The sequence below is a fragment of the Akebia trifoliata genome, chromosome 5, assembly GCF_017979445.1.
Source record: "Akebia trifoliata isolate Shusen 1 chromosome 5, ASM1797944v1, whole genome shotgun sequence".
In the NCBI taxonomy this organism is placed as follows: Eukaryota; Viridiplantae; Streptophyta; class Magnoliopsida; order Ranunculales; family Lardizabalaceae; genus Akebia; species Akebia trifoliata.
Window position 1 is genome coordinate 35,518,304 of NC_141379.1, and position 12,507 is coordinate 35,530,810.

Here is a 12,507-nt window from a genome sequence, read left to right on the forward strand (position 1 = left end):
GGATACACAACTGCACATCCCCATAAAACACGTGCAATTGTATATCCCAAAGGAAAAAAAATCTAAGGTTGTTGCACCTGCCACATCAGTGAGTTTTTGAGTTACCCTGTGAGATTGTTATAAAATCAGCACTCAGTAAGGAAATTTGGAGGCGGGTAATTGTCCTTAGCGTACAGGATGCAATCATTTGTGTTTATTGCAGGTCTTATATTTTTGTTTATTATAATCAAATTTTCAGGTACTATCACAAAGTCTTAATGCAGAAGTAATATTTTTGTTTAAAATTTTTCTAAGGATAATGCTCTTAAAATCTACATTTGGTACGCGGGGGGATTTAGAGGTGTGTCAGAACCATAGATGCTTTCATCGAGATATGAGTACATTTCAATGTTACTCAGTGCAGCTCTTTTTCTAATAATCTATTATTTAGTTGCTACCATCTATCATGTATGGAAATCTTGAAAAATCTTCCACTTTCTTTTTACTACATATGATAATAGGTTTTGATTATATATGTCAAGAATCTTAAGACTTTGATACTCTTAGTAAGGAAAATCGGACGGACATAGGCATTGTTGTTGATTAACAAGAATGTTGGTGCTCTTTGGTTTAATCTTTATTTTCTTCATAATTGTGTGTTGATCAGGTATCTCCAAATTCACAATAGTTGCATACTTTTATAACCCCAAACCCTTGGTGGACTCCAAATTCATCTAATTGTAGCTCCTGGATTTGGTTGTTTTCCATGATAAATGTCTTGACTAAAAATTTGTTTTTTTTTTTTAAATTTTTTCTTTTTAAGATAGTATGTTGAACAAGCACAAAAAAAAAAAAAAATGAATTGTTAAATCAATTGGAGGAAAGTAGTAGTGCAATTTGGTTCGATTTGATTCAATTGAGGGCTAATTCAGAATTGAACCAAAATAAGTTAGTTCTACTAAATAAGAACCAGAATTGGACCGAATTTTCCATAGAATTGAATCAAACCAAATCAAAGTAAGGTCAATTTGGTTTGGTTCTATGGGTTGCCGATATCTTATTAACCTCTTTGGAAGCAATATATTTTTAATGAAAAAAAATAACTACTGAACATGAAATTTCATATAATAATTCATTAATCTATCTATAAAAAAAGTCTTCAATATGTGTCCTAACTCCTAAAAAGTAGTAAGTCATTAAGGGTTTAATTTTATATAAATCTTGAACTGAGAATCAAATCAAATTGACTGGCTTTTTTATTTTTTCAACCAAAAACTGAATCCCAACTTTTTCCAAATTGAACTAATCAACCCAAAGTTATTGGTCTGGTTCTCGATTTGAATCAGATCAAGTTGCACCCCAGGCGGAAGGCACGACCATCACAATGGATAAAATAGACGTTTCAATTATTTAATAAAATAAGATGTAATTTAAAACATAAAAACGAAAGACAAAAAAAGAGAAAATATGAAGAGATTTTTATCTTCTCCGGTTTTTTGAAAAATTACTTAAAATCTTTAAAAAAATTCATTAAGATTTTTGAAGTGCATAAATGGTTAAAATTGTATCCAAAGTCAATATATTTGCAATAATATTAGTTTTAAGTGTATTTGGACATAACCCCTCCAAGTAAAGAGGCATATTATTTGACATGCCTCCCTAGATTAAGATAAAGTTTGAATGGTTGAAAATCTTTTATAAATATTAGTTGGGTTTTAGCTCTTGGCCTTTTATACACCTCGTGATTAATGAATGTTTGGCCTACCATTAAGAGCCCAAAATCAAATTAATTATTATTATATAATCCACAAAAATCATAATGAGAAAAATGCTTAAATATTTGTATCATCGGATCAATAATCCACAAAAATCATAATGAGAAAACATCCAGGGAATGGCAACACTATCAATAAAGTCGTATGGCAACTTGCTCGTATGGACTATTAGTCAACACTCGCATAGACTATTAGTCGACACTGGCAAGTGGCAAAGTCTTGTTGTAGCACAATTGAATTTCATATCCTTCTTCATGTGGGTGGATTTGTTGCTCAAAACTTAAGACTCTCCATCTTGATCATCAAGCTGAGTAAAGGTACGGCTTCCTACATCTTTTTGAGCAATATGGTTTGTTTCATTTGTTATGGGATTGTTAAGTTTTAAGCTCTTCATCATTTGATTGAATCACTGGAACAGTTGGTATGTTTACATAAATTTAGGGGTTTCCTTAGCATTTGCTTTTATATGTGATGATGAATGATGATGTGAGTGTGAGCTGGGTAGGTAAGTGTTTAGCTGTACTTCTCTCTCAGCTTTATTTTTCTTAGTTTAATTTTCTTGATTTTATTTGGCTTTATGGAGTTAGTATCACCTGTTTGTATAATTTTCTTTTTTATGAGGGTTTTTGGCAATTTTTTATTTGATAGAATTTTTGTGTGAGCTATCTTTGTTCATAACTGTATTATTTCAAGTTCAATCTCTGTTTTTTCTGTCTCTCTTTTTGTTACTTTGGTGGGTTTTATGTGCTACTTAACTTTTCTAGTTGCCTCATTATTATCATTGAAAACATGCCTATGCTGCATAACTCTGCAAAAACATTCTATTGTAATTCTCTGATTCTTCTATCACTACCAAGTCTATACCTGAAAAGGGCCAATTCTCATTTGGCTGTGATGATGGTTTATGAGAAGTTTTTTTGGCCCACTAAAGATGTAAGGGGATTTTCTTTATGTGATTTAATGAATTTACTGCTCAACATCAACTATTGTTGCTGCAAAAACTGAAGATATGTCAAAGAAATAAATAAAAAGAAGTTGGTTTGAGACACCTTTACTGGCTGTGTGGCTACAATGGATTTGCTATCAGGGTCAAGGATAAGAGTGTGCCAAACAGGGAATTAGGAAGGTGGGCAGGTATCATTTCGCTGCCTGGGGGCATATATTCCAATGGTAGATTGTCAAGATAACCATCCAAGTATCACGTGGCTATCTTAACAACTCTTGATGGGGCACATGCACAGATTTAATACATCATCGAATTTTCACCTTGGTGCCTCATAGTTTTTGGATCATATGTTTGGTCAAATTAACATTAAAGGCCGGTTTGATGAAGGGAATCTCTCACAATGTGAATGGTATGCGTGGGATAACTCTCACAATGTGAATGGCACATTGAGGATGCCCCTCACACCAATGAAAGGTGTTTGTGTAAAGTGCCTTGTACCACATCCTTTCTATTCTAACCATTGTTGGGTTGATTGAGACACCTCATCCCTTTGTCCGTGAAAGAGCTTGATGCAATACAACAGGGACATTTACCCCCCCTCCCCCCGAGTGGAATTAGGACCTCACCTCAGCAATGAAAAGAATCTCAGACTCCTCATCTTGTATAAGGAAGGTCTTTGTCCAAGGAAGAACTACTCATCCTAAGTTCTCTATGTTAATCTTCTCTTTCTTCTTCCTCAATCCTCTCATTTATCTCTCTAGGTCCTTTTTTCGTTCCCATGGTCATGCAAGGGGATCTGGATTGGCCCATCAATGAGTTTAGACAGTACCTAAAGCCATCTACCACTGAACTCATGTCATTTCTTGGCCACAAGGATATGCGACATCATATAGCCTTATCTTTCCTCCTTGAATTTCATCTAGTTTATTCCAAGATAAAAGCATTGACTCGCCCTTTCTAGGTGAATTGTTTAGTTTGCTCATTTTGTTGGAGGTAGCTTTGTATTGGCTTAAGGAACTGTACACCAAGGAGCAATTTGATTGGGGTAACTTGTTACTCAATTTTATAACTTTTTTTTTATAGAGTTACTATGAGTATTTTTTCAAATTTTCTGAGAGGAAGAGCGGTTGAGAGATTAACCTTGGTTTTCATGCATATAGTGAAATGATCTCCTTATCACATGTGAACATAAGAAATCTTGTCAAACCATGTAGATCTCTTTCCTTTGATTTGTGTTTTACTATTTCTTCTTATCATTGATTCTCATACCTATTTTTCTGCAAGAATAATAACCTGTTCTATTTCTTTGCTCATATTTTTCTTGTCTTTGAGACCCTCACCTACCTAACAATCTTGGATTTTCTTTGAATTTTTTTGTTAAGGTGGTTTTATGCCAATCTCTGTAAATGTTTGTTCATTCCTTTTCTGTGGTTTTCTCCTGATTGTTATTGGCTAAATGTACCGTTTTTCGATCTTCCATGCAACTAGATATTTATGTGTTTCCTTCCTTCTTCTGAAAGTCTTTCTCATGCTATAGCTTCTTCATTTTTTAAGAAGTTTTTATTAGTCGGTTAGATTTTGAATTTTGATTTTAGTTTTTATTTCAATCATCTTAGAAATGGAAATATTTATATAGTGTGGAGATGTTGTACAATTCCGTAAATGCTGGAAATATTAAAGGATTCATAGACAAGAGAAAATGCATTCATCATTTTAGGAAATGGTAAAATGGGCACAAAAGAACACTCTTAACTCATAATGCTACAATCAACAAGCATTTGAAGTAAGAAAGAGAAATATCAATAGTTTTCTGTTTATTTTGACACAATTATTTGAAACTTGGATTCTCATCGTGAGATTTACATATTGTAATGTTAAGTAGGTAAAATCAAAAGAAACTAGCTTTCGACTTATGGGGGTCATAACCATAGGGACCTACACACTATAAACATCTATGTTTGCTAATTAAAATTATCTTAGTTGAATATGAATTTAAATCAAGGAAATAAAGTCATGCATGATTGCCCATTGAAGTTCATATATGCTAATTATTTAAATTTATATGTAATAGGCTTGCCATTCTATGCCTTACTAATAATTTATTATTTTCTATAAGTACTAATTTTCAATATAAAGGAGGCAAAAGCCAATTTTTTGTGGACATGACAATAATGTTTCCTTTCAGTCCCTATAGAAATGGAAATGTTTCGTGGAAATATGTTGAAATATACTACCATGACTTGGCTGGATGCTCAAAGCCAGTGTTAAATTAGCAGCCTTTTGACTTCACATTCAGGTCAAGTATTGACAAGTCTATTCAATTTTAGCTTATGTTTATTTCTTTGGTTTTCAACCAGGGAAGTTTATATATATGGGCAAGAGCATTCTTCTGGTTTTCATCTTTGTATGGACTTTGGCATGCTCATTGGCTCTCCCAGCTGCTTCCCTTGATGGCCTAGTGAGAATTGGTTTAAAGAAGAGAAGGTTGGATCTTAATAGTCTAAAAGCTGCGAGGCTCTCTAGGGAAAAATATGCAGAGGGACTTCGGGACGTCCATCGCAATTTGAGCAATTCAGATATAGATATAGTTCCCCTGAAGAACTATTTGGATGCCCAATACTATGGAGAGATTGGTATTGGTACGCCACCTCAGAATTTTTCTGTTATCTTTGATACTGGCAGTTCCAACCTGTGGATTCCATCATCAAAATGCTATTTTTCTGTGAGTTGTGTGTCTAAGTGTTTTGACATCAATTCTCCCCCATATATGGAGTTGTTGACAAATATTGTAATTCCATGCAGATTGCTTGCTATACACATCCTAGATACAAGGCAGGCAACTCCAGCACCTATACAAAGATTGGTAATGTTGTCCAACCAGTATCTTTTATATGTTGCTTGATCTCTGCAAGCCTGGAGACTTGATAAACGGTGATTTGTTAAAATTTGTGGGCCTTCTGGTCATGGGACCCATGCTCAGATTCTTCTCATGGCTCTGATTCAGGAAAATCTTGTAAAATCCATTATGGCTCTGGATCACTTTATGGTTTCTTCAGCCAAGATAATCTACAAGTAGGCAATCTTGTTGTTAAGGATCAAGTGAGTCCTTGTTTTCTTTGAGTATTTCTGGAGATATCTTTTCTTGTTTCGCCTACAGCGATTGAGTATCAAATTTCTCTATATCTTCATGAAATATATCAAAATATTTCCATTTCCTCAAGAGTCGACTCGGAATTTATCCAATGATTTATTTTTGTATTTATTCAGTGCAAATCATCATTCATTTTTTTGAAATATTTCGATACATATTAATTTTGATTGAAACAATCAAATTTCATATGCAAAATGCAAGATTTTGATGGAAATATTTTGGTAAATAGTAAATTTGATTGGAACATTTTGAAAAATAATATTCTAAAAATAGTGAGAAAAATATAAAAAATTAGGGAATTGTAAATTACACACAATATTCATTTATCAGTGTACATATGAATAATGATTAGTTAGGTGCCTATCATCTTCTTATTTTGATGTAGTTTGGATGAATTAGGGTGTTTATATGAGCATGCACATACAATCATTCATGCTCTAAATAGTTATATTAGTAATTTATTCGTACATATTAGCTTGCCTCCATGTTCTAAGCATGTTAGTACATCCATATAAGCGTGTAGTTTCAATCATCTTTGTTATAATTAGTTAGATATAATAGTAACTTATTCTCATATATTTAAAAAGTTAAAAAAGTACATAGTAATGTAAGACTATAATACTTAATAATTAGTTTGTTTAAGCAAGTGTTGTACATATTAAAGTGTTTTTAGTTAATGTGTTACTTTTAGTTTTCAAAATCTCAAATTCTTATGACAACATGCAGTAGAACTCTGCCGATCTTCATTTCCACACTCCATATGGTTGTTTATTATAGTATGAAAACTTATGAGTTCGTTTTCATGTTTATTTATCATTTCCTACTTTCAATGAGTATTGTTCGGTGCAGATTATCAATAAAAATATAAAAGAACAAAATAAATAAAAACCTTGGCAAGCAAGGTTCGATCCACAAAGACTACATTGATCCAACAATTTTTCGACTTAAAAACAATCACGGTTTGAAATATTAAAGAAAACTGAATTAAAACTAATCTAAGATAAACAGGAATGGAAATCACAATGTAAAGAATTAGATTAGTCAAATCCACCGAAACAAGTCACCTTATCAATTTATTTGTTTACTTATTATCTCAATCCAATTAACAAAGCTAACATTATTAGATCAGAAGATGAAATTTGTTAATCCAACCATTAATTCTAAACTTTGTGCTGATATTTAATAAGACAAAATCAAAAGGTTAAATGTCAAATCTCTAACAAAGCATAGTTTAACTTGAACTTATCCAAGATTAAATTATCAGAATCATGAGAATAAACATTCTATCCAATGATCACTACTTAATAAATTGGTATCACAATAGAGTATTGAAGCATGTTTAGAAACAAATAATTATCTAAGATGATCTTTTTTAGGCTTCATCGACCTCTCTAACGGAGGTCTAGCCACAAATCATACTAAGAATAATAAAAGCAAAATAAAAATAAAAAGAGAAGAGAATAGGGAAGAAAATGATGATCCTTTTATTAATTTTGGCCTGAAACTGGCAAAGAATTTCTTTTGTTTACAAAGCTTGAAGAAAAAGTAAACCTAAAAACATAAAAACTGAAAAATAAAAGAAAAGAGGTAGAAGAAGATGGAGATGATGACCTCAAAAGAGATGAGATATTCTCCCTAAGCTCTTGTTTGGTCTCTTATTTATAGAGGCCAAATAAAGGTTCCTTTAGAATTCGGAACACTTTCATGTTTTACAAGGACTTTGAAACCTAATGTGCTATGTTACAAATCACACCGCCTCAACATTGCACAAATTTCGAGATGAAGTTCGTTGATGCCACTGTCATTGCATTGCGATGCTTGTGGGCCCGTTGACTTTGGTCTTCGGTCCATAGTCTTGTCTTGGGTCTTGAATCATAATGCATGTCTTCAATTGTCTTGGTTCATCCTTTTGAATCTCGTGACTTTGACTAATAGAAATAAATAACCGAAATTAGGCCAAAAAAACATTATTTATTCAAAAATAATAATAAACAGGGACTATCAATGAATTATGTGTATTTAAGGGATTTAGTGTATGATTAAGCCTTAAAATCTCTATAATTAGGGCCCTAGAAACGACTTTCTAGGTTCTGATCAAGTACTTCCTCAATATTTCCATTATTTTTGTGAAAACTGTTTTATTTCTATTTTAGTCAAAATATTTTCATGAAAGGTATCCATTTCCAGGCTGACCAAAATCGACACCATAACCGAAATTTAATACCCTGCACATGTATTATATTTCAGGTTTTCACTGAGATTACACAAGAAGGAAGTCTCACTTTTGTATTGGCAAAGTTTGATGGGATACTTGGACTTGGGTTCAAAGAACTTGCGGTTGGAAATGCCGTTCCAGTCTGGTATCATTTATATCAATTATGATCTGAATTTTTTTTCCAACCTTTTCATTTCTTGTAAAATTAATTATCTCTTGCAACATATCTTTTTTTTTCTTTAATTCCTTGGTCTTACCAATTCGTGCTCTTTGGAGATAGGTACAACATGGTTGAGCAAGGTTTAGTTAGTGAGGAGGTCTTCTCTTTCTGGCTCAATCGGGATCTAGAGGCAAAGGAGGGGGGTGAAATCGTCTTTGGTGGTATTGATCCAAAGCACTATAAGGGTAAGCACACTTACGTTCCAGTTTCCGGGATGGGGTACTGGCAGGTGAGTGAAATTAAAACAGTAGTATTTTCAACAAAATTATTCCATTTCATTATTTCTATTTTATAAAGCTCATATTTTTCTGTCTTCGACTTTTTTTCCAGTTTGAAATGGGAGATTTCTTCATTGGGAACTATTCAACAGGTGAGGCATTGTATCTCAAACCCATCTCAGTTAATATGTATTGCTCAACATTTCATATATTTAATTGGAAAGAGAGATTATTCATGGAGGATCACATTAAGGTGTAGAGAATTCAAAGTACTCTCATTTGCAAGTTGATCGGATTGATCATTCAGTTTCTGCCAAATTATAGCAGGAAGCAGAAACCCAAATTACACAAAGTCCAATTTTGCGTTTAGGCTGGATCCTTGTCTTCAGGGCCAGAGCTAGTAAGGGGCTGGTGGGGACAATTGCCCCCACAGAACTTTGAGACACCCCCATATTTTCAACTAATTACATGCCCCATTTGTCCCCACTCCCTCACCTGTCCCCATTTGCCCCCACACCTCTCCTCCCTCCAATTTTTGCCCCCCCCCCCCCCCCCCTCTCTCTTCAATTTTTTGTTGATGACATTGCCTCTTGACCGGATCTTCTCTTATACTAATTTGAAATGACCTAAATATCCTTTTCTTCAACTTCTGACCAAAAACCTCTGCATTTCTCCCTAAAACCATTCATCTTCAAGTTGTTCAACTATACAACCAACCATAGTTTGCCCCCACTACAACAAAATCCTGGCTCTGCCCCTGCTTGTCTTCATCATCAGGGCTTTTCCAGGGAAATCCAATTATATTAATCAAAATCACCTTTTACTGTTAGTGGGCAAAAGTTTAGAGCACAGGTTTCTGTATCTGCTTCTTCATTTAAATCTTTGGAACTGATTGGTCTTGGAAAAGCCAATGTAGTTCATCTACTTTTATTTATTCTGTCTAAATTCTAACATAATGAAATTCCAATTTTGTATTTTATTTTTAGGTTTTTGTAATGTTGGTTGTGGTGCTATTGTGGATTCTGGGACATCCTTACTTGCTAGTCCAACTGTATGTGCTCAAACCTTCTAACATGTATTTAATGTTGAAAAGATCTTTGACCTTAATTAAGAGTGGCTCGGCTATTATGTTCCTCAATTTCTTGTGATCGGCTCTTTTAATTTCAGGCTGTTGTGACTGAAATCAACCATGCCATTGGAGCCGAAGGAATTGTGAGTGTGGAATGCAAAGAAGTTGTGTCTCAGTATGGAGAATTGATATGGGACCTCTTGATATCTGGAGTTAGTTTTTGCCCCCTCTTTTAGTTTTCCTATGTGTTTCTCTGAAATTTTGAGTTGTTGCAGGATAATATCTTATATTGTTCTTCCCAACCACTTTGCAGATGCTACCCGGTCGAATATGTTCAGAGATTGGTCTATGCTTTTCCAATGGGGCCCAGTATGGGAGTTGGCAATTCTTTTAGTTAATCTCAATTTCCTATTCTCAGTTGTTATTCTACATCAAAACTCAGATCTGATTTCATGCAGCATTGGGATCGAAACAATAGTTGAAAAGCAAAACAGAGAGGAATCATCAGTTGGTGAGAGTTTTCTATGTGAAGCTTGTGAGCTGACTATTGTTTGGATCCAGAGCCAGCTCAGACAACATAAAATAAAAGATAAAGTATTGAACTATGTCAATGAGGTAATTTATTTCCAAAACCAGTTTCAATTCTTTGGAAATTAAGGTTTATAATAAGATTGTGAGGCATACGATTAATAAACTTTCAATCATGTTTCAGCTGTGTGAGAAACTACCAAATCCCGGCGGAGAATTAGCTATTGACTGCAATAGCATTGATAGCATGCCAAATGTTTCATTTACAATAGGGAATAAATCCTTTGTCCTCACTCCGGAACAGGTGTGGCATTTATTTTGATATTTTAAATTGCTTCAGGTCTTCATAATGATGTGTCAAGGGGGGAGTGGCACTGAATATTTGTCTAGGCTCCACTGCTCCACCTTGACAGTGACACCTAGAGGGCCGTACTTATGACAGAGTATCAATCTTACTAGGATGTTTGTTAAAGTTTATTTTAATAAAATATTCAGGGAAGCCAATTTGACTGCTGAATCCTTTGCCAAATAAGCCTGCAAAGCATGTTTTCAACTCAGTCATCTAGAATCTATATAGTTAAGGTACCAAAATTTTGAAGATGTTATTTTTGGGAGAACCTTCCTCTGGTCTTTGAAGCCCTAATCTTTTACTAATTCTATTTTCTTATCTGAAACTTGTAAGATGGTGTTTTGGGGAGCACCTTCCCTAGGTTTGTAAGGCTCCTCTGTACTTCCCCATGCCCCTAAAATTAAAATAATTCTTTGTTGAAATAGAATTTGCTTATCATTCTGAAGAAGGGAAAAAATATAAAATGCTTTACAAGATTGTGTTTAATTTTGGTGAATCTCACATTCCTCTTATTTTTTCTCTGTTTTCTATCAGTACATTCTTAAAACTGGAGAAGGTAATTTGACTGTCTGCGTCAGTGGATTTACCGCATTGGATGTGCCTCCTCCTCTAGGTCCCCTCTGGTAAGTGGTTATTGTTGTTGTGTTTGTTTTTCTTCTTTTTACCTCTTTTTTTTAAAAGAAATATATATATATATATCACACGAATTCCGACCCCCTTTGGGATGGGACTAGTTACCCCATGAAAGTTTCCCAACATGAAACAGGGTAAGGAGCCCATCCAGTTTCGAACACAGGACCAGAGGGAGCCAAGCCCTGTCACTAGTTTTATCGCTGAGCCAACCTGTCGCTAGTTGTTGTTATTGTTCCACATAAATGCACAAAGCTTATTTTTATGTCCATTAGACCAAGAGTGTTGTGCAGCATTGTATGGGTCACCTGTGACATGCCATTCTTTTGCTTCCTGGCATTGATAGAAGTATTTGACAGATTGTATAGGCATATAATGCCATCAGTACCCATATGCATACAAATTGTATGCATTAATAAATATATTTTTGTATCTATTATAATGATGAAATGTTGTGTGCAGGGTTCTTGGAGATGTCTTCATGGGAGTGTATCACACGGTGTTCGACTTTGGTAATCGCCAAATAGGATTTGCAAAGGCTACTTAGCAAGCCTTCTTTATGTAGTAATCTATATTTTTCCTAGTTAGTATCTTGTGATTTTAGTTTGGTGAATGACGGTTGTGTATGTTTGATGATACATGTTAACTCTGCCATTATATAGGTAGGCAATGATGCTCATTTCACTCGAGATCACTCAAGTCATGAGCCAAGCTTCTGGTGGGTCACTTACTGCCATTATTGCTTGATTTTGGACGGCTTAGTGCTATGGGCACACAAAGCACAGAAAGAAGCTTTTGATCAGATAAAACAGCCAACTAAATCGGTAGAGATCAATGATTATAAATCATCCATCTTGACATATTGAATTGTTAATCTCAATTGTTTAGATCTTCAATCTTTAATGATTCATGTTAAAATCATGATTTATAATAATTGATCTTGGTGATGAGGGATTTATAATCATTGATCCTGATAATTTGAAATTGTTGATCTCGATTGCAACAATTATAAAGTTTCGATCTCGACAATTTTAAAAATGTAAAAAATCCATGATGGATCTCTAACCTCCCATTTTTGTATTGAAAACTTTAAATAAAATTTAGGGTGATTTAGACGTGGCCCTATTTTTGATGAATATTAAAAATACCCCTCAATATTTTGAAACTCATGGCATGCTTCCCTTGACCTCAGTATTCTTAACGGACTAATGAGAAAAAGACCTAAATATCCTTGTGTTCAACTTCTAGTTAAAAACCCTTAGAATTTTCTTCCCAAAATCAATCATCTTTTAGCTTTTCAATCTTTATGATATCTTTTTGTAATTTACTCAACTTTTTTTTTTCTTCTATTCATCATTTTCATCTAATCATTTAACCCTTCGTAGAAAACTAATAAGATCTCATATAGTATCATGACGTTCATACCA

At 34.1% G+C, this 12,507-nt stretch overlaps 1 protein-coding gene across 5 annotated transcripts; it reads left to right on the forward strand.

The window, feature by feature from the left end:
- Positions 1-1,842: 1,842 nt before the first annotated feature.
- LOC147402622 (aspartic proteinase oryzasin-1-like) lies at positions 1,843-11,816 on the forward strand. 5 transcript variants are annotated; one of them, XM_086444338.1, is made up of 15 exons: positions 1,844-2,071; positions 5,058-5,422; positions 5,503-5,563; positions 5,705-5,799; positions 8,099-8,211; positions 8,347-8,515; positions 8,617-8,656; positions 9,491-9,555; positions 9,672-9,785; positions 9,887-9,949; positions 10,030-10,188; positions 10,286-10,405; positions 10,985-11,073; positions 11,543-11,641; positions 11,743-11,816. In XM_086444338.1, exons 2-14 carry the CDS (start codon positions 5,072-5,074, stop codon positions 11,625-11,627), a joined length of 1,524 nt encoding a protein of 507 aa, XP_086300464.1. In that variant the 5' UTR covers positions 1,844-2,071; positions 5,058-5,071; the 3' UTR covers positions 11,628-11,641; positions 11,743-11,816. The 5 variants fall into 5 exon arrangements, with proteins under 5 accessions (XP_086300465.1, XP_086300466.1, XP_086300464.1 ...); XM_086444339.1 differs by having other exon boundaries at positions 1,843-2,071; positions 9,887-9,942; positions 10,032-10,188; positions 11,543-11,816; XM_086444337.1 differs by having other exon boundaries at positions 11,543-11,816.
- The last annotated feature ends 691 nt before the right edge of the window (positions 11,817-12,507 follow it).